At 45.8% G+C, this 25712-nt stretch overlaps 1 protein-coding gene across 1 annotated transcript in view; it reads left to right on the top strand.

The window, feature by feature from the left end:
* TAF4B (TATA-box binding protein associated factor 4b) overlaps nucleotides 1–13455 on the top strand; it is a 75581-nt gene extending 62126 nt beyond the window's left edge. Inside the window, exons 14-15 of the mRNA XM_030012809.2 lie at nucleotides 208–327; nucleotides 11668–13455. Of these exons, the coding sequence (XP_029868669.2) occupies nucleotides 208–327; nucleotides 11668–11835 (288 nt within the window). The 3' untranslated portion in view covers nucleotides 11836–13455. The remainder of the gene's footprint in view (nucleotides 1–207; nucleotides 328–11667) is intronic.
* Nucleotides 13456–25712: the final 12257 nt, after the last annotated feature.

Here is a 25712-nt window from a genome sequence, read left to right as displayed (position 1 = left end):
CTATTTCTAGGGTCGTTAGTGTTTCAAGGCTCTAAGAGTGACTGAGTATTGGAATCTGTCAAAAGTGTCCAGAAAGACAGGAGAAGATGCTGTGAAATACATTGCTTCAGTAGGGATTGCAGAGCTGTCTGAAACTGCCATAAAGAGAACAAGACTTTTAGGATACTGTATATTGTAACTGATGGAGGTGTTTTCCTTTTCAATTAGATACAACAGTTGGAGTTAGCACAAATGCAACAAAAAGAAGCCAACCTCACAGCTTTGGCAGCCATTGGACCAAGGAAGAAAAGACCATTGGATTCATCAAACGTTGGATCTGGGCTGGAGGTACGGCGGTGACTTGCATGTTGTATCTTCATACTGAATTATTTTTATCCTTCCCTGTAGGAAGAAGTGAGAATTCTCTTAGACTAAATGGCTGGTTACATACTGTAAGAAAACTAGTCTGTGTGTTAGATACTTGAAAGGATTGTTTCTGGTAAATTTCATGGGGATGTTTAATTGTGTGTTATAGGAAGAACTGTGAATAAGAGCACTGTGTGTAAGGGACTGAATGAAATGATGGCTCAGAGAAACTTCCATCTGCAGTGGAGGGTAACGAAGCTGTGGTGGTCTTCCACAGCAGCTAGTTGTCATGGGCCCTCAGTTGAAGTCATGATGGCTGTTTTGGATGGCTTTTGAAATGAGAAAGAGGAACAAAACTGGCACCTTGGCTCTTGCTCTGACATTTGGCTGGGGACTTTTTTCCATGCACAATGCATGGGGACTCTCTTCAAATATACTGTGAGTTTGCCTTGGCTAGATCCCTCCAAAAATCAATCAATAAATAAATAAAGCTAGACCATTCAATTCCTACAATGAGCCAGATCACCTTTCCTGGCTCATGCAGCATTTTAAAAGTGCCTTGGAGGTGCTTTTAACTAATCTTGGTCTGAACAAATCTCTTAATGTTGTGCTGGTGATTAACTCTTTCTGGGACCTGGGAAGCTCACGGGGCTGCAGAAGTTCTTTCCAAGGAGAATGACAGCCTACTTCTGTTAGCGATCATCTTGGCTGGAGACGGGAGAAATGTGTTGCGGGCTGTCATTCAAGTGTTGTTGCCAGTTTTGCCCCTTGTTCTCATGAAGCCTCAGTGTTGCTCAAGTGAACGGCTGGTTGGCTTGTGGCCCAAGCACAGTGAACAGAAGCCTGGAAAGTAACTCCTGTTTGGAAGAAGTGGTGGTAAAGTTGTCCTTTCTGATAAACCTTAAGTCTTTTTCATTCTTGTGGCCTAGGAAGCTTAAATACATGCTAGGATTGAAAATACTCTGGCATTTTTGCACGCTAGAGTCTGGAAGGACCTCATATAAAGCTAAATTATTTGCAGTGTAACTGAGACAGTGGTGGCATCTGTCCTGTAGGTTTTCCCTCAGCCTGGACTGTGACAAGAGACCTCTCTAAGGAGGTGAGGTAGACTTGTTTCTCTGATTTTTTTTTCCTGATGTGGAGACACAATTAGCTCCTTGAATGCTCCTTGTTTATCCAAGTAAACTGAAGGAATCTGTATCTAAACAAGCTGCAGAAAGCAGTGTTCCTAGCTGTTGAGCAACTATTCTTCACTTCTTTGAAGTTTTTTAATGCACTTTCACATGAAGCTGAAGGTATAGTTATTTTTTTATAATACCACTGGAAAAACTTGAAAAAATGAGTCTAGCACAAGAACAGTTTTCCCCATCCTTTTCTCCTCTTCCCCCAAGCTTCTATCGAGTAACTATTCCTGTTCTTCGTAGTGGTTTTCTGTAATTATTGCCGGATTTGTTTCTGAATATTTAACAAGTCTGCCTGTTAAGTATTTTTCAGTTATTTCTCATCGTCTGTAGTGTGTCTGCTTTATTAAAAACTTCATGAGATTGTGCAAAAGACAGAGAGATAACAGTGTTGCTATTGAAAACGGGCAATCCATTCTTTACGTTGCCAGTTTAAAAGAACGTGGACATAACGTGCCTAAGACTGACCAATAAACCTTGATAGCGTTTCATTGTCACAAATTTACCTGCTGTATTTTGAGTTGCTTCTCATATAGGTTGCCTTACTAGACTGAGTTGTAAGGGCAGTAGGTGAAAGTAATTCTGCCAGTGAAACTACTTTTGTTTCTTGCATGCAATCTTGCATTCCAGTGTCTAGTACTTAGGCTTCATGCTACCAGAAAGCAATTCTCTGCAGACCTTTTTTGGTTTTTGTGAAATTATGCATGATGGCAAACTTGAGAAGGATGTTTAGACTTAGACGTTTAGGTGTCCCAATATATCTAAGCAGGATTTATAAAAGCCTTAAGATTTCTCATGTAGAATAAAGAATGGTTTTGACAAACACTCTCTAGTTCAAGCAGCAGAACGTTTGTAATACATTCATGATAACATGGCAAAACATCCTGAGCAGTAAACAACATTCCATTCTTCAGAGATGAAAGGAGGTCTTTGAAACTGAAAGCAAGTACAATATGGCCTTAGGCTGATACGCATTTGGGCATCTTTAAAATCATCTTTTTGGGCAACCTGTCTGAGAATAATTTAAACAGGCAGAATGTACTTTCTCATTTCAAGTTGCAAATACAGACAGCTTTACTCTCAACTAATGTTAAATGTCAGAACTTCCTGACTGCAACGGCAAGGAGTAAATCTGTGCATAATACTCCTGTGACCATTTTTTTTTTTTTTAAAGCCTAATATCTTGGTAGACAGGTATGATGGAAGAAGTTATTCCTAAATATGAATGATCATTTGACAGGATTAAATGAAATCACTGATGCTAACTGCATTTGTTTTTTTAACTAAGACTTCAACTTTCCTTGGATAACGTTCTTTGTACAATGTTTGTATCTCTTATGTCCATGTTAAAGCAAAGTTGACTCTGTTAAGCTTCTTTTTATCATTGCCTACTGCAATAATTGAAGGAAAGGAATTGTTTCAAGCCATTATTGGTGTAAACTGAAGCCCTAAGGTATTTGGGGAGACAGGGAAGAAATAATCACAGTATGTATTAAAAAAGTGAAACTCTGTAAGCAAATTTGTTATATATTTGCCTGCCTTTATTCAGTACCAAAATGTAATGGGTACTGGAAAAGTCAGCTCAGCAGACTGGGCTGGTATGGATCTGCTACCTTCTGTTGCAGTAACAGTAAGTGTGAAGGGCTAAGAACAGCATTTTGTTAGCATACCATGTTTCTTTTCTCCACAAATGAGTATCTGTGTTTTATTGGGATGGTTCTTCAGCCCTGGGTATCTGCTTCCTCTGTACTCTGTCACCTGGTTTTGCACCTCTTCTGGAAAGTTTTTTTCATGGGATAGTTGAATGCCTGATTCCTGCACATTCATCCTGTCTTGCTCTCTGAAATTCTGCTTTCTTTACTTGGTCTTTTAAGGAGACCTAATATGGATTATTTTAATCTGGGAACTAGAACATGTGGTGATATGAGCATAGTGTGGCAGGTAGCAAATAAAGAAAGAGGTTCTTGCCCAGAGGAGTGTCTGTCAACTAATTTGGACCTAAAAGCAATATAAAAAGAGTAAACTATATCTTGCCATGATTATTGCTTATGTATCAGTAAACTTGAAATAGCAGTAGGGGCAAATCTGTGAAGATCATGGAATGAAACAATAAGGCTAATGCTCTAAGCCTAATTAAAAAAAAAAAAAAAGCATCAGTATAATGGGAATTCTTTTCCCTTTCTGGTTAGAAACACTCATTTGGGTAGTTTTGCATGTTCTCTTCACTGCAACTTAACATTTGAATGGTATTGTTCAGAAAGAGTAATTTGAGAAAGCCCTGGTAAGAAAATCCCTCTATTGTGAAAATGTGTTAATTGGTGCTACTTGTATTCCAGAGGTGGTAATATCTTCATCTCTCTCATTCTGGTCCCTCTGGACACTTCTGGATACAATGAGGGGGAGAGGCCTTTGGATTTGATTCATATGTGTTTTCGGGTTTGTGTATTTATTACCCACCTCTTCTCTCCCAGTTTGGGGGCATGTGGTGAACAGTAATGAATGAAAGGGTGGGAAGAATTGAAAAATAACTTGACTTGAGAAGGGAGAACATTTCTAAAACAAATCAGAAAAAAGTAAACTTGAAGCCACAGACTTATTTTCCTGATTCTGTGTTGTGTTTCATAGTTTTTATTGGTTAGTAACATGCCCCATAATGTTTTTAACGCTGAGAAATAGTCAAGGATTATTTTGGATTAAGTTTTACTGCTTTTCTGATGGCAAAACTATTTTTGAAACAGCTTTGTCTCATTCTCGCTGTAACTGGAGTCTTAGAAGTTTGAAAACCCTTGCAGATACTGCAGCTTTTTTTCAGTGAGGAAACAGGCGGCAGTTCTGAGTCCTTAAACTTTCTTTCCTTCTATCCAAAGGTGTCCCGGGTCCCAGCTCATCTTTGGTCTTGAACTGAAAGCAGTATACTTGTGTGGTATCATGCAGAAGGGAGGAAAAAAAGTCTAGATAGGTTTTTGAAAGTAGAGTTAGGACACTGGCTCTAACTCTTACGGTCAGCTTCTGAAGACTGTGGTTGGACCATTCTTCTGCTTTATACATGAAAACTTACTTGGATGCCTGCACTTCTGTGTAATTTTGGGGGGGAGACTGCTTGCTTCTCATCCATTTTCTGGCTCAGTGATAACACATTAACTACTTGGAAGTGATGCAGTCTGTCTCGCCCCAACATGCTGCTGGTGGTGGGTTGTTCACTTGCTTTCTTCCAGGTTGGTCACATTGACTGACTCGGGGGTAAATCTTGTGTCTTTTCTTTTTGCCTGATCCACTGGCGAAGGATATTTCCTCCTTCCAGATACTGCTTGTGGCTGTTCTGTCCACTGCCAAGACTGGCTGCTCTGTTAGTAAGTGTGGGTCTTACCTTGCCACCCGTAGTCTAGCTCTGCTGTGGAAACTTAGGCTACTGCAAGTAGCTGCTACGAAAGTAAATGATGCAACTGATATCCTGGGGTCAGTGCAGAGGCATTCAAGCACTTTATTTCTGTCAAACTCCTAGCTCTGGCCAACATGCATAAAATAATGTGATACTTCCACGGCAATGCACATCTAATGCAGCAGTCCACGAATAAGCTTGTATTCTTCTTCTGGGAAGAAGTTTGGCAAGAAGAAATAGGAGAAATGTCTTGTTTACCACACTGGTCATTGTTCCATTTTTAGTATTGGTGGTGGGTGGAGAAAACAAGCTTGTCATCTTCTCTTCTAGGGCTAGGTCTCTGCCACAACTGATCATTATTAGCAGAACTTAAACTTACCCTTCTTGTTTACAGCTTAGGATGCTGATATTCATGTTGATTAAACATTCTGTATATGGTGCTTGTTTAAGCTTTGGGAATGCTCTTTAGGCTGACCTAGGAAGAATGAAGCCTTTGAGCAACAAGTCCTTTTCTGAAGATTAAAAGAAGACCCCAACTCTTCCAAATGATTGGGGAAGAGAGATGTTTTGTTTCTTCCACTGTGTGACAATCAAATCACTTTCAGGTTTTTTGGCATTTGCGGGAGGGGTGTGTGGTAGTTAAGGGGTATGTGGCTTTACACTCTCATAAGTGGTAGCTATAGAAGTTACTGCCACCTTTTTGGCCATAAGCTTTTCTGATGAGAGGACATGCTAGCACAATTCATCAACTTCAGTATTGGTGTTAAGGATGTGACTGTGTCTAAATGTGAATTAAATGCAGAAATTGGCTCTGTAGTGAATGACGATAGGTTTGCTGCTCCCTGTATATCCATGGTGTGCAGAGAGGCTGCTGGCTGGTGCTTGGCATTGGTACACGATAGGCTGCTAAAGTATTTCCTTAAAAGCTGCAGAAAATGAATTTAAAAGCAATCAATTTAAATTGGACCTAGACTACTTGCATGTAAGTAGGTGTTCAGAGCAAGGCTACAAAAACTATTTCTACACTTGAGGGATTTCCCTCTCTTTCTGTGTCTCTACCAGCCCTTCCCCCAGCCCATAGGTCTAAAGTGATACAGGAGGTTTTTGGGTTTTGAGGTGGGGGTGGGGAGTGTGTTTTTGTTTTTTTCCTACTTTGCATATGCTTAATGCATGCAGACTCTTGATTTCAGTTCCTAGTTCTTATTCAAGCTATCAAACAACTGAAGAGTCTATGGCGTGGTCATACCTTTAGGGAAGAGGGGAGCTAAAAGTGTTACTGCAATTATAAAATATGGCTTCAGCATCTTACTTACCTGCTGCAAGACCTAACTAAGCACATCCCTATCAGCTAGAGAGTTTCAATTTCAGCGCCGAATTTCCTGGCTGCTGTCAGTCTAGGCCATACACTAGATGTGAATTTTTTTCCCATGTTAAATAGGCAAAAATATTCTTGACTGCCATTCACACACTTCAGAAATACAGTTTATTGGCCCATATTGTGCCTTCTCTGTGCTAGAGATGAACTTAATTCTTCTTATGTGTGAAAGATATCTGCAATTTAAATGACTAATTGCGTTGTAGCTTTAGGCTGAACGTATTGGTAACACACAAACGTTGATGACATGTGAAGGGTCAAGAGATTTATAATTTAGTTGACAATACATTGCTTAAAATGATGTGGCAAAGAGCCAGAAAATTTCAGCTTAATAATTGTCTATTAACTAACATGACATATTTGTATAGTATTCATTACCTCCAGGTACAGATTAAGCATCTGATGTAGCCATACAAAGTGACATGCGTACATGAATCTTGGGCATAATAGTGAATAAACTGACATTACAATTGCAGTAATTTGTTTCAATATGTAAAACATGTTGTTGCCTACATTTGAAAGGACTTGTAGAATGTTGCAATGAAATCGGAGGAAAAATGTGTAGTTGAATAGCTTTCTCTATTATATAGATCTGACAGCTTCATGAGGCCTCTTTGTAGGCTGCAGATAACATCATAAATATACATGTTTGTTTTCAGCTGCAGAAGAAGCAGCCCAGAAATAGAGATCTAAAAGCCTTTCAGACATTGGCTTGATTTACCCTAATGGTCTATAAGGTTAAAAAAAAAAATATCCCCAAAACCCCAACCACCTAGCACAACCAACTTATTTAAAAAAAAGAATCATAAATATTGAGTAATGTAGTATTCTAGTATTGTGAATGTGAGAGTATTTCTATCAGACTGAGGCTTGTTAGAATAGGCAGCATCAGTAGGCTGGCTTGTCACCAAAATAATATCAACTTCTTTCACTTTCTTTTCTCTGGCCTAAATTAGGCACTTATTTGTACAAGCAAAACTGTCACAATTCTGACAAGATCTCTTCCTTCCCCCTTGCTGCTGGGAGAGACCCAGGAAAGTGTTTGAGGACTCCACAATGTGTTAATGGCTTTTTAACCTTTTTTCCTCCTGTGAGACAGGAATGTGTTCTGTGTTTTACAGCTGGAAAACTCATGTACCGGGTACACTTAGATAACACCAACCTCAGTGTGACCACAGGTGACAGAGCTGGGGGTTGAACCTGGATGCTTTTGCTCCGATTCGCTAGGTGCTCTTACCACCTTTCAACAACCTCTCTGCTGCACACAGCTGTAATTTTTCAGTGTTTGAAGATGTCGCTGAAAACTGTCTTGTGACTTTGCTTCCTTCTGCTGGTGGTGTTTTTATAACGTGCAGCAGAGCTGCAATGACAGTTTGCTCTCTTGGGATCTTGACTCTGGGACTGGGATGTGTTTATGCCACACCAAAAATTGAAATGAGAACTCTTGGCTTGTCTTTTGACATTTAACTGAACACTTTGCTCCCTTAAAGCACCCCCTCCCAAGCATTTAAAATTTTGAATGTGATTGGTGTGAAGCCACTGAACTTGAGAAGGGAGCATGTACTGTGCCAGGAACAGTTCACTGAGCCTGACACGAACTTGGTGGGAAGGAAGGTGTCTGCTGACCCCTCTGAGCTTTTTATCGGGGCCTGTAGACTAGCTCTGAGAAACTTTGATATCCTTGTCAGTACCTGTGATCCAGACTTGTAGATCACATGCTCCAGATACCTTGGAGACTAGGAATAAGGTGGTGGTGGTAGCTCAGGTAAAGGAAGACCCTTGTCGTGAGCTGTGGCTCTGTATCAACTTCACTCTTGCCTTTTCAGAGAGAGTTGGTATTTAATTCTTGGTCCAGCCACTGGAGAGAGCCCTAGAGATCTTAAAAGAGGTTTCAGGAGCAACCTCTCAACAAAACTAGCTGCACAACAGGCGTGGGACTCACAGCAGGAGCTCCACAGTGTCTTCTGCTGTCAAGATCAGTGAGAGTAACTGATCTCTGTCAGGTGTATGTAAAAGGCTCTGAGGATCAAGAAGGGGCGACGGCGTGTTGCTTTGGCAAAGCTGCTGATTTGACTTGACTCTGAGGATAGTCCAAAAGCAGGACAGCAGCTGTTGTGGCCTCCTGGGGCTGGTTTTAAGGCAGCTGGTGGTCTCGGTACTGTGAAGGGTAGTTTCCAGTGGTACAGAGCCACATTGCAGCAGTGCCTTACCTGGCTTACGAACAGTCTGTCAGCTGTTGATACCGAGGTTGACTGGCAGTGTTTATGCTGGTAGTTATCCCTCCCAGGCTGCATGTACTCTGTGTTGTTTCTCTTTCGGAAGGAAAGCAGGGTGCTGGGGGTTCAGTGAAAGGCAGGAACTTCAGGATACGGCTGATGTCTTCCAGTCTCCCCTGGAATGTTTCCAATTAAAAAAAAAAAAAAAAAAAAGAGAAAATGAAAAAAGACAAAATGCAGTTGCTAGTTAAGGCACTAATAATTAGGTGTTGCAGAAGGGGGGTGCAGGCTGGTTGCAGTACCCTTTGCCAGAATTGGTTCTACAGGGATGCATTTTATATTCACTTATCTTTGTACTTGTCTGTGGCCTGGTTGAAAAGCAGCACTTTTCACTTCCCCTCAGAAGAGGCTCACAAAGCTGTCTTAGGGTAGGCTGAAGACTTCTGCAGTGAAGAAACCGCCAAAATAGCAAGATGCAAGCAGTTGCTGCCCAACTGGGAGCAACGTAATAGAGATGTCTGGGAGCAAGGAGTGGGCTGGTGTTGTCCCAGTCAGGGTATTTAAGGTCTCGAAAGCAGCGTGGGGAGCTTCTGTGCAGGAAGGGGTATATGAGATGTAAAGGAGAGGACTGCTGACTGTTGCCTAGGGCCAGACAAGGCTGACTTGCTGCCCAACAGGCGCTTGCTCAAGAGGAGGCTCTGAGAGCTGAGCACCAGAGGACCCTCCCCTAAAGTGTCCCTTGTGTCAGCTGGAGGGCTCAGAGTTGAGCACTTCTTAAATAAGGTCTTGGACGTTAACAGAGGCGCCTATGATGGTTCATTGTGATGCACAGATGGCATCTTAATTTCAAGTGTTTTCACTTTTTGTTTATTAGAAAAAGACAAGCAGTACACCCTCCACTGCTTGGTCCAAAGTCCAAAACAAAACCATGAAAGGCTAGTGTTTCGATGCAGCTATGGAGGACAGTAGCTAAAAGAAGTTAGTGCTCATCCCCGTGTAAACTTAGTTCAGAGTGAGTTCCCCAATGCAGTCCCAGTCTAGAATGGAATGACCTAGGCTGTCTGTTGGCTTCTTTAATTTTAAACCATCATGCACTTTGAGGGAAGGACTTTTTCTTTTAACTTGCATGTAGCAGCAGCTGCTGGTTTAACTATGTTCAGTAACTAGTCAAAGAGCCCTGGCCCCTGAAATGCTGTACTCAGTAGCTCTGATAAGCCGGTGTGATGCTACATAAAACTTGGAAGTATGACCTGGCTGTCTTAGCAAACGGGAGTCTGGGATAAGCTTTGCCTTTGGATGTGATATTACAGCATAACATTGCTTTACGTCTCTGCACTGGGTGTGATGAGTAAGAAGTGAAGAAGAAACAAATCCATAACTCTGTCTCAAATGCAGGCAGCTTGATGTTTCTGCCCTATTGTAGCATCTTGCAGTTCCAACAGCTTCCAAAGCAGGCTGGGGGATTTGTGCTATCTGCCTTCTTTTTGTAAGGGAGTGAACAGGATTGAGGTGGCTTTGGTGTCTTTTTAAAGGTAAGACTTCTAGTCTAATGACTATTTAGTGAGAAAGTACTTTCACCTCAATAAAGTTCTTTGAATTATAAAGGGCATTGCTGTTGGGTTACTGAAAACCCTTGGGGTTTGTTTCATTTATAACATTGCCTCAGGCCTTCTGCTGCATCCTGTTGGATTGACCTCCTTTTCAACCCGTGCTGGCAGCTGCATTGCAGAGCTATCTTTTCCCTGGATCCTTCAGGGTTGTCATATGACAAACTTGAACTGTGACCCTTTTGTGTCTTACCAGGACAGCAGTGCCCGCTCTGTGTGATGTGGCCAGCAGTCTTCCCCACGCACGCGTTTGTTCCAAGCCATTTAACAGACTGAAAGTTTAAAATGATGGCATTTCATAGTGTTTAATAGTATCGACTGTAAAGCAAATGAAATGGTGCTGAATACCCTGCATGCTGCTAGTAAGAAATACAGTTTCCATTTCTGCAATATGCCCTGGGTTTTCTGTGGTTAGTGTGTGCTCTCTGGTGAATCTCTTTACTTTTTAAATAAATTTCAATGCTTCCCCCTCTAACAACAGTAGCATTCACTGCTATAGATATTCCAGCACTGGTATTTGTTTCTAATATATGGGGGTTTTAACCAGATTTCTCTAAGCAAAGTGGGCAAAGTCATTTTGCTGAAGTCTTGCAGAGAGTATTAGGGTAAGAATTGATATAGTTAACACAGCATCCAAGCAACACCATCTCCAAGTGGTGTTGATGCTGGCAGGCATTGCCTTGCTGAAGTTACAGAGACTGAGCACTCGTATTTGTACAAATTGCATTCATTACCAAGAACCCTCCAGTAGTGATAAGAGACTGGCTGTGTAGCATAGATTGGCTCCAAGATAAGTAGCCAGTCTATTGTGCAGCTCATGGTAATCTTCCTCCTCCCCACCCCTAATAATAAATCTTGGGGCATTTTGGAATGCGTGGGGGTTGCTCATTCCAGTAGCCTGAATGTATAACTACTAAACATCATCAGCTCCTACCAATTGTGCTTTCATAACCAAGCAAGGCAGCCGACTGAGATGGATATGCTCATATACAGTGTTCTGAACACGCAGATGCTTTGACTGTGTGTATTTGTTGCTCCCTTAAAGGACAATTCACAGGTGATGGCCAGGGTAAGAGTTTCTCCCGGCCGTGTTTCAAGGCTAGAGCCCACTCACAGTGATGGTTTTCTTCAAGAAGAGACGTGAACATCTGGAGCTTGGGGGTTTGCACATGGGAGTAAGAGCCATGCACAACCTGAGGCTCTGCATAGGAACTGCGGGTAGTACCTTCTTCGTAGTTAGCTTGTCCTTTCTCAGTGCAAGTGTCTATGTAGTATGACTTCAGTGAAATGGCAGTTATTTATCTTACCATAATAATATAGTTTTAAAGAAAGATAGAATTTTCTGGTTGCTTTGACTGAAATAAACCACCAGCTGGCAAGTGCTTGCTTTGTCTTTTAAAGTATCTAATGTGCAAGGACTTCTGGATTGCTGGTTTTCAAGATGTAAAGCTGAACATCAGCAGGCTAGTTTTATGCAAGTAGACAGTATAATCCAACCAGTTCGGTTAAAAACTTGTCTTTATGTGGAATTCTAATATTTTTTCTCTCTCCCTCCCCTATTTAGGGTTTGAATGGCAATGGAATTGCTCCTGGATCATCAGGTTTTAGCCTTACGAAACAGCTGCTCTGTCCAAGAATAACCCGCGTCTGTCTCAGGGACTTGATATTCTGCATGGAACAAGAGAGGGAGATGAAGCATTCTCTAACCTTGTACCGTGCTCTTCTGAAATGATTTGAATTTTACATTTCACCTTGCTGTCTACTGCCAAAGAAAACACTGAAGCATTGTTGCACTGTCTTGAAATTCCAATTTCTGGAAAATGATCCGTTGTAAGGATAACTCTTGTTTACAGATAAACATTTTTATTAAATACCTAACTTAGCACCTGTAGGGTTTTTAATAATGTTTGGTTTAAACCAGTCTGTAAACCAGTGAAAACACTGAGCTACACACACAAGTACCTGACTACCTGCTTGCATTTAACTGTCTTGCAGGCTCTGAGGGCTTGATATGTGTCCCTAGTTTATGTATGTCGCTTGCTTCAGTACTCCAGAGCCTGCAACATCTGTTCTATGTGTAGTGCCTTCTTCTAATCCAACCTTATTTAGGGGAACCAATAACACTTTAAAGGCACTGCATAGCATGGCAACTGTATTTAATCATGAACCAGCAGTCAGTCAACATGCTAATGTATTGCCTATCTGGCTCAGCATCTCCTTAAATTTTCTGGGTTTAGAATTACTACTGGATGCTCATTTGTGAGAGCAAAGCAGCAAGCGAAAGGAATGAGGGGTACTTTCTCCCCCCAAACCTTGCCTCAACTGCCCTCCCCCTTTCCTCTGAGAAAGTGACTGAGGGAAGGAGAACAAATTGATGGTTCTTGTGATTGAAGTACATCAGACAGTGTAGTTAGGGTATACTTTGATGTTCGGGGAAAGTCTGGTGTTACTGAATTTGGTATACAAGGAGCACAAGAGCCTAAAAGGGAAGGGTGAACAGAAGAAACAGTTTATCTTTCTGCAGATAAAAAAATAGCATTGAACTTGAGCATAGATGTAGATGAAATGGACAAAAGCAACCTGTGCTGACTGGAAAAAAGGGAGAACCTGAGATGCATTGAAACTTTGCAGCTGCAGACTCTCTTAAGGAGAAGCAGTGTTTGCAAAGCACAGGATTCACAGCTTTATTTAGAATATTGATTTAATACCTTAATGTGGTATAACAGGGAAACTTCCCAAATAGAAAGTATTTAGACAGTTGCCTGGTTTCCATTCAGTGAGGAGGATGACTCTGGACTATTAAGACTGCTAGAATAGATTCAAAGATTTTCTACTTGCTGGTAAAGACTGCCTTGTGGTGGAAGGAAAACCCTCTGAGTCACTCTTCTCCCCAGCCTCCAAACATTTTGCCTCCCGTGACACAGTGCTGTATAGCATGGCTGTTTCCCAGGACTGATGGGAAAGGCACTGACTGTATTGAATGGCTTCCTGCTGAAACTTTTTTCTTTTAAGGAACAAGCTTCCTATGGTTATTTGGCATGCTACTTCAGAACTTGAAGCAATGATTCAAATGCCCTCCACTGTTAGAACCACTGCAGATAGTTACCAAATTCAGTAAGTTTTGAATCGGTTATGGGTTTTTTGTTGGAACAGTAGCAAACAACTCTAGTACATGAATGGTGTAAATTATTTATATATGTGTATATAGCATATATATATATAAGAAAAGCAGTACTTTGACTAAGCTATAGTTTGCAAGATATTGATGGCATCAGGCAAAATTGTTTTGTATAATTAAATGCTTAGCTTTACTTTTTATGTAAAGTGCAGCATTTTCCATATTTGTGTACTGTTATTGATCAGATGTTTAAAATTATTTTAAATACTGCATTAAAGTAATTATTTTATTAAAAATAATAAATCGGTAACTTTGTTTCCTAACATGAGAAATTCAGCGTCTGAAGCTGTCATCACTATGACTAATGGCGTGCCTCTGAGAGCGAGCCCCGGCTATCTGCCCATCACAGTAATTGGCATGTTGCCTCACGTGACGTATTAACGATAAACATCTATATTTTAAGGTTTTTAAACAGAACTAGGTGACAGACCAAAGGATTACTTGAAGGAGGGGGTGGGCAGGGAGAAAAAGCAACTTCTCATTTGTCTGATTTCCCCCAGTCAGTCAGCACAGAGGCTGGGGTTTTTTTGTTGTGTGTTTTTTTTTTTTTTTTTTAACAGCTGGGCACAGGTGAGCACTTCGCATGTGTTCTGGGAAGTAAAAACACAGGAACAGTCTCAGACTTCAGCAATGTGCAGTGGAAGCGTTGTCCTCAATTATTTTTAAAGCAACTCACAATTAATTAAGTGCAGGTTGGAGACCAAAGACGAGCATTTGCATATTGGCCTGCCTCTTCGTCTTCTTTAAACCAATGTGATACTAAAATGAAAGGTGCTGGAGAAAATAACTTAATTGATAAATAGATACAAATAAAGTACAATAGACAATCTATGGCCTGCCTATGATGCAGATTGCATGATTTCATTGCTGCCATAGCAAGTTGTCTCTTTCACCAGTAGTTCTTCCCTGTGTGCCACCTCTTCCCCCTCAAAACACACCCAACCCCAAAAATTTTATCCTGTAAGGAGTAGCAGGTGTTTTCAGAAAGGTTTTTCAGCAGGTCTTTGGGCCTAGTTTCAGACAGGGACAGACAAGGCCTTGGTGCAAAGACTAAAAATACTTGTTTCCCTCCCAAGGGTTCAGCCTGCCTCTCATTCGAGCTCAGCTTTGCTTCTGAGAAGAACAAGTGTCCTCTAAAGTGGCACTTAGGAGACACTTGGGCTTTGCTCAGCCACACCAGGAGTTAAAGGAGAGATGACCAGGCGTTCACTTCCCCCCTTTTCCCCAACCTTGCTGCCCTTTATGAGAATAATAAAATCCCAGTAATAAGGTGATGAGGACAAACCCTGCCATCATGCTCCCTTGCCTCTTAGTTCTCGGCATGCTCCTGTTCAAGCTTGGGAACCTAGCAGCAGAGCCGTCTATGCCACCGATTCTGTGAGGGGTCTAAAGCTTGCTCCAGGCACTTCTTGCTGTCCAGATGGCCTGCTAGCCTAGTGGCTATTTCTGATGCACTGAGCTGTCTGGGCAGCTATCCCTGCCACTCAAGTATTCAGCCTTTAGAGAAAACTGTGTACACAGTTGGGGGAAAGCTGTTGTTGCTGGCTCTTGACTACTACTCTCTTAGCAGCATAGTATGCCAAGTTTTGTACGTTACGTGGTGACAAAAGGGGCCCTGCACTCTTTTCTCCTCCAGCTGTTGCTTTTTCCCTTTATTGCTATTTCAAGTCTTGCCACTGAATCTAGCCCTTTGCACTGTCTTTGACTCCAGCTTTTCCCTTCTCCCCCTGGGAAAGACTAGCCGGAGTGCACTAACACACCCTGCAGCTTTGTTCAAGGTTTAATGAGGAAGGTAGCAGGGGCCCGTGAGATGTTGCTAGATGATTCCTCAAAGCCATTGCACTGTCTTGGACACTTTGACACGAGTAGCTTAAGGCTACTGTTTGCATCAAGTTGTTCCAGGCCCACTCTCTTGTAGGCACCTGTGTCCCGCCATGTGAGTGCACTGCGCTCGGCAAAAATGCTGTCAGCTGTTCTCCAGGTTCATCTCTGCTCTGTTCTTTGCTTTCCTCTTCATTTGTAATCACTGGGGTGAAGGAGGAAAGACTAAAGCAAGCGAGGATGCCCTGAAGGGGCAGACAGTCCAAGTGATTGCACTTGGTGAAATAGGCTTGCTCCCAGCAACTTTTCAAATGAGGGTTGCTGGGTTTCTGAGGCCAAGCGCTGCACACACTTCCCTCTTCACGTAGCACACGTGATGTCTATAGATACTCCAAGAGCTGGATCCAGCCGTTGTTATCCAAAGTCCCATGGCTGTAGCCTGCAGCTCTGGAGATAACCGCAGTGAAGGCTTTACTCCTTTGATGAGTGCAAAATCGAGTACCAAGACTGAAGAACAGAGCACACCGGACCTCTCTGTTTTGCCACTTTGGGTACTGGGTTCGTTACCGTGTGTCAGTGACTTGTCCCACCCTCATTTGGTAGAAAGGCTGCCTATCTGCAGGCCACAATGTCAGTGCTCCACTTGGTGCAGGGCTTTTGTAAGCTAGATGAGCACCCCTTTTGGCTTTGTAACACTTTGAAGGAATAAGCAAGAAACCTTGTCTTTTCCTTCCAGATACATCAGTCCTTGTTCCTACCACTTCTTCTTTCCTCTTTTACTGCAGGCATGAGCTGGCATGAGCTGGTCACTCCTCTCCTGCTTTCTGTAGCTATTCTGGCATGTCAGCTGCTAACTTTGCTACCCCGTCTTTCCTCAGGATCCCCTGCTTCACAGTTTGCAGGGTGCCTCCAGGCAGCCTGCTTTTGAAAGGGTTTTTGCTGTGGAGGAGGGAGGAAAAGGAGTATCTCCATCCAGGACTTGAAAGTTGAATGGCTATTCTGGAGTGGAGGGAGGTGGTGGTGCAGGTCAGCTCACGTCAGCCCTGAGGCTGCTACTTTCTGTGCAGGGAGCACATCCTCGCAGGAAGTTTGTGTTTCATGGTGGCCAAGACTTCTGCCATTAAGTCCTGCTTTGGTCAAGAGTTTTCTACAAGGTCCTTGCAGCAGTAGGTACTTCCCACCTTCCAGGGGATGTTTGTTTCCCTGGCAGAGCCACCTAAAGTTCCAGCCAGAGACCCCATCAGAGATGGTCATCTGTTCTTTTCCCCATCCCACAGTCCTACAGCTCTTCCAGGTATCTCCTCTTCAGTCCGTTTCTGTCTCAGAAGTAGGAAAGGGTATGGAGCCGTGTCTCACATGATTGAGGTGGACATTGGGTGGTATCAAGACCTGCGCTGAAGCCCCAGGGGGTGACCAGTATGTGTTTCTCTGGAGCTCTGCCCATCAGTAGTGTCGCTGAAAGACTGCCTCCCCTGAGGCTGTGCCCTGCGGGGAGGGAGCAAAGGTGGGGGTCTTCTGCATGGGTACTGCAAAGGCAAAAAAGTCGTTTTCATCTCAGCAGCTTGGCATGCATGCTCCCGCTCCACAGGCTTTACTTGAAGAACTGCAGTTATTGGTAAGCAGTTACTCTCTCTACCAGATCACAGGGAATATTATTTTTAAATCTATTCGGAATGAAAAATTATCTGACAGATCATCTGTATCTGTTTTTGAGAGCTAATTTTGTGTAGTTCCCCAAGCTTCTTGAGATATTTGCACTTCCGCTTTGAAGTGTTGATTATTTACAGTTATTTGGAGGTGTTTCTTATTTCTGTCCTTAGAAGCTGGAAGGGAGAAGGGGAAGTATTTTTTTTTTCAAGTAATTATGTGTGAATATACATGTACTCTGTGTGTATAAGGATGGCTAAGTAACTTTTAAAAATAAATACCCTACTTCTTGTAAGGATGAGTTATAACATCTCCCAGGTGTGAAACTCCAGCAACAAGGAAAGAGAGAGGAAGGAGACAAATTCTTGAAGAGGTTGCAAGTTTTAATACATTAAAATCCTTTGATACCTTTGTGCAAAATTGGGCAGAGAATAAAGACTCCCTTGAAGAGCTGATCAGCGGGACTTCTCAGGAAGGGAGGGTAGGAAAAGGAGAAGGCACTCGGAGGATTGAAGACAGAGCTTGCTTCTCTCTCCAGGATCTTCAGTGCTACCTTTACATGCATTCTGGCAGAGGCTTTCATTTACAGAAATGACAGAAAAGGGCCTTTCTAGAAAAAAAAAAAAAAAAAAAAAAAAAAATCCATCAAATTAGGTGGGTATGTGTATGCAGGCTATGTATTTAATGAAGTAGACTAATTGAGGAAGAAATCCTTAAATCGTTGCTTCCTGTTCAATGCAGTTTTCATTCTTCATGTCTCTTAAAATCTGGAGAAACCCTCTGTAATCATCTCATCTCTCTTTGAAGGAGTGGCAAGAAGGATCATCACCAGCTGCAGCCCAGTGCTGCAGTTGAGCCACAGAGCTGAAGCACTGCGGGATGCGGGACAGGGGGGCACATGTGCTGTCCACGGGAGTTGATGGCCTGACTAATGCTGAAAGAAGAGGCTGGAATGAGCAGAAGATGTGTAGATACAGCATGGGCTATTCAACATCTCAGAGCTGAAGCAGTTTTCCTCTACTAATGTGAATAAACCATGGATGGGGGCTTACAGCCCATGTGAGCATCTGTCTCGGATCAAGCTAACATGGTAATCGGGGTTGTGCTACCTCTTGTCAGGGCCAGGGCTGTTATTTTCTGCACCCTGCCTTTCACCAGCCGATTCATTAGCCCTTTGCAGCATGGCTGACGGGCGGTGTGAACTCAAACAGGCCTCATCTCACACAGCTCTCAGAGTCTTTGCTTCTAATTTGAACGCTTTAGCCTTCTTTATTACAGAGGAAAAAAATTGAAAGTGACCCAAACTTCAGGTACAGAGGGCAAATATTAAAAGTAAGGTTGGTTTTGCCTTTGAAATTCCTTGCTGCTTAGAGACTGTTGGTAAGTGTTGCCCCAGAGGTGGGGAGGATGGCTCCAGAAAGAGATCCCCTCGAGTGTGCAATCAGCCCTTCACAGCAATCTGCTGGGGATGCTGAAACAGAAATCAGTGTTTCGAGTTTTTTTTCCCATGCTGTAAAGAAGAACCTGTGGGAAGGTTCTGCCTGTGTCCTTACACAAAACCAGGATATCCAGTAATTAGTGAGAGATACCTCCAGGGCAAGCTCAAATTTTGCAACACTTCCCAAGGCAGGGAAAATGCTCTGGGCTAGGGCAGTCTTGGGAAGAGAGTGAGTCAGGAGGCTTTTTTTTTTTTTTTTTTTTTTTTTTCTCTATAGTCTTGATCAAGTGAAAACTTAAGAAAACTTTGCAGGGACCCGACTCTTCCAGACCTCCCTATACCTGGATGAGGCTCCTCCACCTCCTGAGGCAGACGGCTGCCTTTTCAGGCTTTTTCTCTCTAACAGGATAAAAAGTTTGCAGTCCTGAGCCGCGGCTGAGTTTCCGACGCGGGGAAGCCGAGCTGACCCTAGGGGCAGTATCCCCCCAGGAAGAAAGCCGGGGAGACGCAGCCCAGCCCTTGCACGGGTGCTGCCTCTTTTGGAGATATCCCCCCCCGAAACACAGCGCACTGCTCGAGAAGGGATTTAAAACCCAGTATAGCTGTCGGCCGCCTTGGGCGGCGCTTCGGCACGTAGAAGAAGTCGAAGCAGCGTAGGGTTCGGGCAGGGTGGGTGGCACGGGGGCGATGGGTGGTGGGAGCTGGTGGCGACTCGCCCGTGGCTCCTGCGCGGGGACCGTGTCCCGGGAAGGGCGGTGGGGCTGCGCTGGCGGAGGTGCCCTTGAGAAAGCCGCCTGCTTGGCGGAGGGCCCAGAGGAGCCAGCACCGCCCCGCCGCCCCGGGGCCGCCGGGCATGCCCGGCCCGGCCCAGCCTGCCGGGGGCCCGCGGAGCCGCCGCGGGACTGCCCTGCCCCTCGGCTGCGCCGGGCTGGGGTCCGGTGGCTCTTGGCCAGAGGATGAGCTTGTAGGCGCGTAGGTGGGAGGCCTGGCTGCGGCGACTTTGAGCCCTCCTTGGGCCGACTGACCCCCCCGGGTGCTCCTTGATCCGTCACGGCACCGTACGCGCAGTCTCCTCGGACACAGCCCACGTTGAGGAGGTGTCCTTGGCGCGCCAGTCTCCATCATGGGCAGTAAGCCGTACGTAAGGGGCTTGAGCTCCTGACATCGGGATGCAGCACAAATGCTCCCTGACTCTTTGAACGGAGATCCCCAGACGCGTCTGGCTGAGATGCGGGTGCAATAGCCCAGCTCGTCTTTCCCACTCTTGCCTTTCATCCCTTCCACCTGGTTTCTGTGGCGTTGGATCTCCTTCCCACCTCCCCTTCCCCCCCCCGGCTGCCTTAGTTTTGCATTTTGCCCCCATGCTAGTGCCTTGCAGCGCGAACATGCTGTAGCACTGCCTGCCTGCCTTCCCTCGCTGGTGTCCCTGCCCACTGCCCTTTCTTGGTGTTCAAAGCCCTAGGAAGTACTTGTAAGCATGGAGTCTGCCTGCTTTGCCCAAGCACCCTCTGGCCTGGCTTTAACTTCTGTGCTCAGGTGAAACCCAAGTGAAATGCTTACGGCCAAGCAAGGTCCAGACCGGGTGCTCCCACCCTCATCTTGCACTGCTTGTTGGGCACTTCTGCTCTTCCCAAAAGCTTGCCTTCCTCTTCAGCTTCCATGGCTGCTCCAGTTCTTCTCCCCATTCCTCAAATAATCTGTTTCCCTTGGAAACCTACCATCCCTTCCCAGCCTTCTTCAGGCTCGTTGCTTTCATTGCCTTCCAAAGGAGACATCTGCACAAACAGCTCCTCAGCTGCCACTTGTCTAGGCTAATGGCTCACAGATATTGATTGCAAACCTGTTGTCCTCTGCACAGGCAGAAATTGTGAGCACCTGGAGACCCTGTGGGCATGCTGAGACGTTAAATCAAATTCAACAGGGCTAAAATAGGCCTCAGTTACTTTCTCTTCCCATAATCTTTTTTAATGGCTAGGCAACGTCGCTCCTGTTGCACTTGCCCTCTCAAGAGCTTCCAAATCTTGGTCATGACTTCTGGAGAGCCTTGAGGAGTGCTGGCTGCAAAGGTCTCCACCATCATCTCTGGCTTCCCAAGGTGTCGGAAATGCAGGTTTCCTTTTCCACAGGGGAGGACAGCCATGGTGGAACGGTTTTCCTTTCCTAGACCCCTGTGTGCATCTACTGCAGAAAGGAGGCAGGCTGTCCCAGGCAGCTACAACGCTTTTAGGCTATTAAGCTGTCTCCTTCAAGTTGGGCTTTGCCGTGATGCCAATAAAAACTTGCTGTTGTTAGGCTTCTGCGGCATCACAGTGAACGCCGCGAGAAGGAAGCACTCACTTCTCAGCAGCTAAAGCCTTCCATGTAGTTTTGGTAGTCCCCCTTCCCAATGTGCCATCCTCTGGGGATCTCCTTGGCACATTGCTTGAGGCAGTGGAGCCTCAGGGTAGCAGGGGCTCTTTATACCTCCCTAATATTTACCACAACGAGGCCCTTACCTGAAATTAGCTGCAAGTCCCAAACCCACCACCAAGGCCACATCTCGTAGCACCTCTCATGCCTGGCCCCCACACCCCAATTCAGGGCCAGCACCCTGCAAACCCTCTCCCTTGCAGCAGGGCTCCCTTTTGCTCCTTGACTGCTGCTCTGTCTTCAAGTGGGCAGGGATCCCTCCCAGGGAATGGAAAACAGTTTCCACTCCCATGGGTGTGGGGTTTTGCCTTCTATCATGTCAGCAGCAGGCTGTCTATGGGAATACAAATGGTGCTCAGCACAGACTTCAGATAATACTGTTTCTTTGAGCTAAGGTAGCACTTATGGCCCTGATTGATATCTACAGCAACAAAGATACAGTCCCTGCCACGACTGGACGAAAAAAATATTTGAGAGGAAAAACCAGGATTTTTTGCTACCTGACTGAATATGGGTCCAAAACTCTCATACTCACTCTCCCAAAACAAAACCATCCTCTTTTCGTGACCCCAGGAGAGGCCCTTAGATGCTCTCCTAGGGGCTTACATGCCTGCGTGCACCCCAGACCTCCCTCCCCAGAGCCACTGATGAGGGCAGAAGCTCAGCTTTCCCACAGAAACACATGGGGACAGGACAGGTCACATCCACCATGACGATCCAGGGCTTGTCTGCCACCCCTGGCATGGCTGCAGTGGGGGGACAGCATTTTCCTGCTGCTCCCTGGGGAGAGGAGCCCTTGCCCAGTCTATCCCACCCCAAGGCAAAGCAAGAGCAGGGAGGAGTCGCTCCAACCCGTTGTTATTTTAGACTCTAAAGTTGTGGGGGATTTTTTGTTGTTGTTTAGTGAGCAGCTCACTGTGAATTTAATAGATGAGTTTTGCTATCGGTAACAACTCCCCTAACCCCCGAGCAGTTTATTTCATGTATACAACAGTAAAAAAGGGAAAAGTAAGAACACCTCTGGGGAAAATAAGGGGTTGGGAAATGGCTGTAAGTGCAAGCACAGGATTGCCAAACCCACACGTTCAAAAAGCATGAATCAGATCTCCAGGAATCACAAGACTGGTGGTCTGAATTTCAAATATGAAATCTGGGCAGTTTCTGAAGGGTATTTCCCTCCATGTTTTCAATGCTCTAGGGGAAGCTGCATGCCCTCCGTTGGGGAGAGAGTGCTGACAGGCTGGAGTCGAGGCTTATGTGTGCTTATAGGAACCTGTCTTCCCTATGCTGGAGCCCAAGACGGTCATCCCACCCTCCCAATCTCCCAAGCCTGCCTCACTGCAGTGCTCTCCCCCACTGTGGGGCATCGCTGCCGCTCCATCACATCCGTGCTGAGGCGCCTGGAAGGACTGCCGAGCCCCAGTGCCCATCTTGCCGCAGTGGGGAACAACAGCCACTTGCACCAGGGTCGGCCTTCTCCCCGTGGGGAGGTGGCGAGGAAGCGGCACCTCTATTTTGTCCCACAGACTTTCATAAGAGAGAGGCACTGCTTCGAATAGTTCAAAGACTTACGTAGCCTGGGCCATAAAACCAAAGCAGCACTGCCCGAGGTAGGGAGAGTTGCCCGCGACGCCTGTTTTGAGGGACATTAATTGCTTTCCACACTATGCAAGCGCTCGCTATAAGACAGAGCTGAAGATATTTTATCTGGGGGTACAAATTAATACCTCCTCCCCCCAAATCACCCCAACCCCCCCCCAAAACCTGAGAAGGAGAGCACTGTGGCAAAATTCCCCAGTGCTAGATTAAGTCGCCGAATTTGTTGGCGCCTGAGCCCCTAGGCAGCGAGCAGCCTTCACCCACAGCTCCAAATATGGATGTGCTGGCAGGAGAGGGAAGCTTCCTCTGTCTCCTGCCTCACTGGAGGGCCTCTAGATCTATAGCTGATCTAAACTGCTGTTGCCCAACTCAGCCTTGCAGAGTCAGCTTTGCTGCAAGTCCTTTCTTGTCGATCCCTCTGGAGTCCCTCAGCCACTGCCAGTGCCGCGATGTTGGCCCTTCCAAGCTCTTTGGTTGTGCTACAGCTGCTCAGCTACAGCCGTCCACACCGGAGGACCAGCAGGGTGACCTCTGTGGGAGAGGACTCCCAAGGATGATTGCCTAGACAGCGCCATGAGATGGTCTTCCCAAGCTCACGCATGTTAGTGTTGCCTCCCTGCACTGGACCGACACCTCTTCTGCTTCAGCAGAAGCCACTCTCATCCTTGCATGTTGCTCTTACATCCCAGCTCACAGTTACAGGAGCGTACCCGTCAGGACTCATCAGTGTGAAACGTGGGGAAATCCCAGGCTGCATGGCTCTTCCCAAGCTCCCGTCAGGTAGGCAAATTACCTGTCACAGGGAGAGGATTCAGGAGTTAGAGGGAATTGAATGCAAATGGGAAGAGCAACCAAAGAGCCCCAGTTCTCCCAGACCTGCTGAGGCTGAAGTCTGCAGTTGGCAGTGCACCTGCTTTGGTGAGGGGTGGAGCTGCAGCCGTGCAATGGGTAAAACCTCACAGCCTTTCTCCTTCAAAGCCGAGCATCATATTTTGCTCCAAAGCACTTGTACCACCCACCGTTGGAAGAGGAGTGCAGGTGACTTCCAACCCAACGGGCAGGGACAGCAACCAGCAGGCAGTGAAACCACTCATGTCTAACAGGAGCAGTAGCTCTTGCAATGGTAGCTCACAAGCATGAGCTGGTCGGCTTCCAGGGCAGAAATGACTCACAGCTGGTTTATGGTTACCTGTGAGCTGTCATGCCCGGCTCTGGGCTCCCCAGGGCCTGGTGCAGCAACGTCTGCTTCCTGAGTTCAGTGAAAGGGAAAAGGCGCCTCGCTCCCTATTGATGAGCATGAATTAATCCACTCTTGCCCAAGGTTGGAGGTAATACCAATAGCACCAAGCACTCCCTCCTGCTGCATAACAAGCAAGTGTGGGAGTATCCTGGCCTGAAGGACCAGGCATATTAGCCTGACCTGTAAGTGAAGTGTCTACATCAAAGAAGAGGTGAGAATAACGCGTACACGCACAGCCAGCGGCAGCGGCACCTCGTAAACGTGCCTGCTTGCCTTGTTAGAGGCCCTTTATCTGGTAGATGGTCTCATTTGCCAATATAAATACACACTTGCAAATGGGAGACAAACATGGTGTGTGTGGCACAGGAGAAGCTGAAAGAAAAATGAGCCTAGCGCATGTGGAGATCTCAGGAAAAGAGCATTCTCAGAGCCCAGGAGGACAGACCCAGCCATACCCCAGCGTAGTTCTTGCTTTGATTCATCTTCTCCCAGTCTCTCTTCAACCACAGCTACCTGGGGGGGAGAGAGAAGACCAGAAGTCCTTCTCAATGCTCACTGGGGTCATATACAGTACATCAGCCTACACTTGGTTGGAGCAAGGTGATGAGACTTTGGCTGCTTCCAGGCTGAGTCTGCACTGTAGTGTCTCCAGAGGAGGAAAGTTAGCTCTCTTTTTGCTCTCAATCCACAGCTGCCCCTCGCACCCCTCTCTTGCTTGCAACAACAGAGCAGCCCATGTGGGCCATGTTTCCTAGGAGACCTGCCAACATGAGATGTGGGCCTCCTGGTCTCTCACAGCACTGGCTCCAGGGATAGAGGATGTGGAGCTCCACAGCAAAGCCATCTCTGGCTGCTCTCTGCCAGCAAAAGGTGTGCTACAGCTGCGTTTCCATCCGAATGCTGCTCTAGGTCAACACAGTGAACACCCTCCACATCTGCATGGAGTTCCCACTCTTCTTCAGGACCGGGAGTGCACAGTGTGGGGTGCAAGGCTTAGCCTTCCAAGCCTCTTGTCCACATTGCAAACCTGGTGAGTGAATCCTACTTGCTCAGTTTCCTGATACGACTTTCCATGTCCAGATGCTGCCTGCACCCTGGCTGGCGAGCCGTTCCCTGCAGCTCCCTTGCACACTTCTCCCAGCTGCCTCTCCCCTGGCAGCTGCATGCAGTGGTTATTTTGGGACTCAGAACATCAGCCCACAAGCAGCAAGTGAGTGCTTTTACTCATCCCAAGCTCCCCATCAAGTGCTTCAATGTGTGCAGGCTCTGGAAGAGTTCTCAGGTTGTTTTTATGAAGAAATACCGGTCTGGTTTTAGCTACATGTGCCATCAGCCTGCTGAACTCTCCTTCTCCTTTGAAGGGGAGGGGTTTCCCACCCTTTGCTGTGAACTTTTGCTGCTCGCAATGGTACTTTGGTCTGGGCAAGATGGCCTCGGAGGGGACGGCTCAGTTCTTGATTTCTGAGTACCGCTGACTCTTTGAAAGACTGGATTTGCTGCTTGGTCTTTGCCCTTGGAGCAGCAGCCCTTACCCAGCTAAATTCAGCTGGGGAATTCCACCTGTAAGACTTGCAAGTAAGGGCAAAGACATCCTCTGCCTTGTCCCTGTCAAGTTTCTGCTCCCCAAGGCCTTGCTTTCTCTGTTGGTAGTTCCTGCATGCAGCAGCAAGCCTGCTCCCCATGTGTTTCACTAAAGCCGAGATGCCCACACATTTTTTCCATTGTGAACCTGGCTACATCCCTGCCAGCTCACGCAACTGGCTATTGTTAAGTAATTGTTTGAGTCATCCACTGAGCCCACGCCCAAGCAGACTTTTCAGATTTAACACATGGGAGATTCACTACTGTTGGCATGGCTTTGGGGTACTCTGCCTCCTGCCTCTGCCCGGGAGGGTGACAGCAATGAAGACACTCCAGATGGGCTAAAAGTGGCCATTTTCAAGCCCATCCTTGGGTTCCCAGCTCCCAGCCACCAGTAACAGAAACTTAATGTGAAATAGAAGAGCCACCAGCTTGCCCCCATGCTGGAGCTTATGTTTGCCTCCTGATGCTGCTAGAGATCAGAGGTCTCCCTTTCTTTCCCTGTCTCCGCTGTCATTACCAGGTAATGCAGAGCAAATATCAGAGCTGCTTCCCCCACTGGTGATGATGCCTCCTCCTGATCGCTACTTGACATGTGGGATTTATAGTTCAATTTAAGTTTGGCATGGTTGCTACTCCCTAGCAACTCCAGCAATTAGAGGATTTGAGAAGTGCATTATGGGGCCCTGATTTTTC

The sequence above is a fragment of the Aquila chrysaetos genome, chromosome 4 (genome assembly GCF_900496995.4).
Source record: "Aquila chrysaetos chrysaetos chromosome 4, bAquChr1.4, whole genome shotgun sequence".
NCBI lineage: Eukaryota > Metazoa > Chordata > Aves > Accipitriformes > Accipitridae > Aquila > Aquila chrysaetos.
This window is presented reverse-complemented; position numbering and strand designations above follow the sequence as displayed.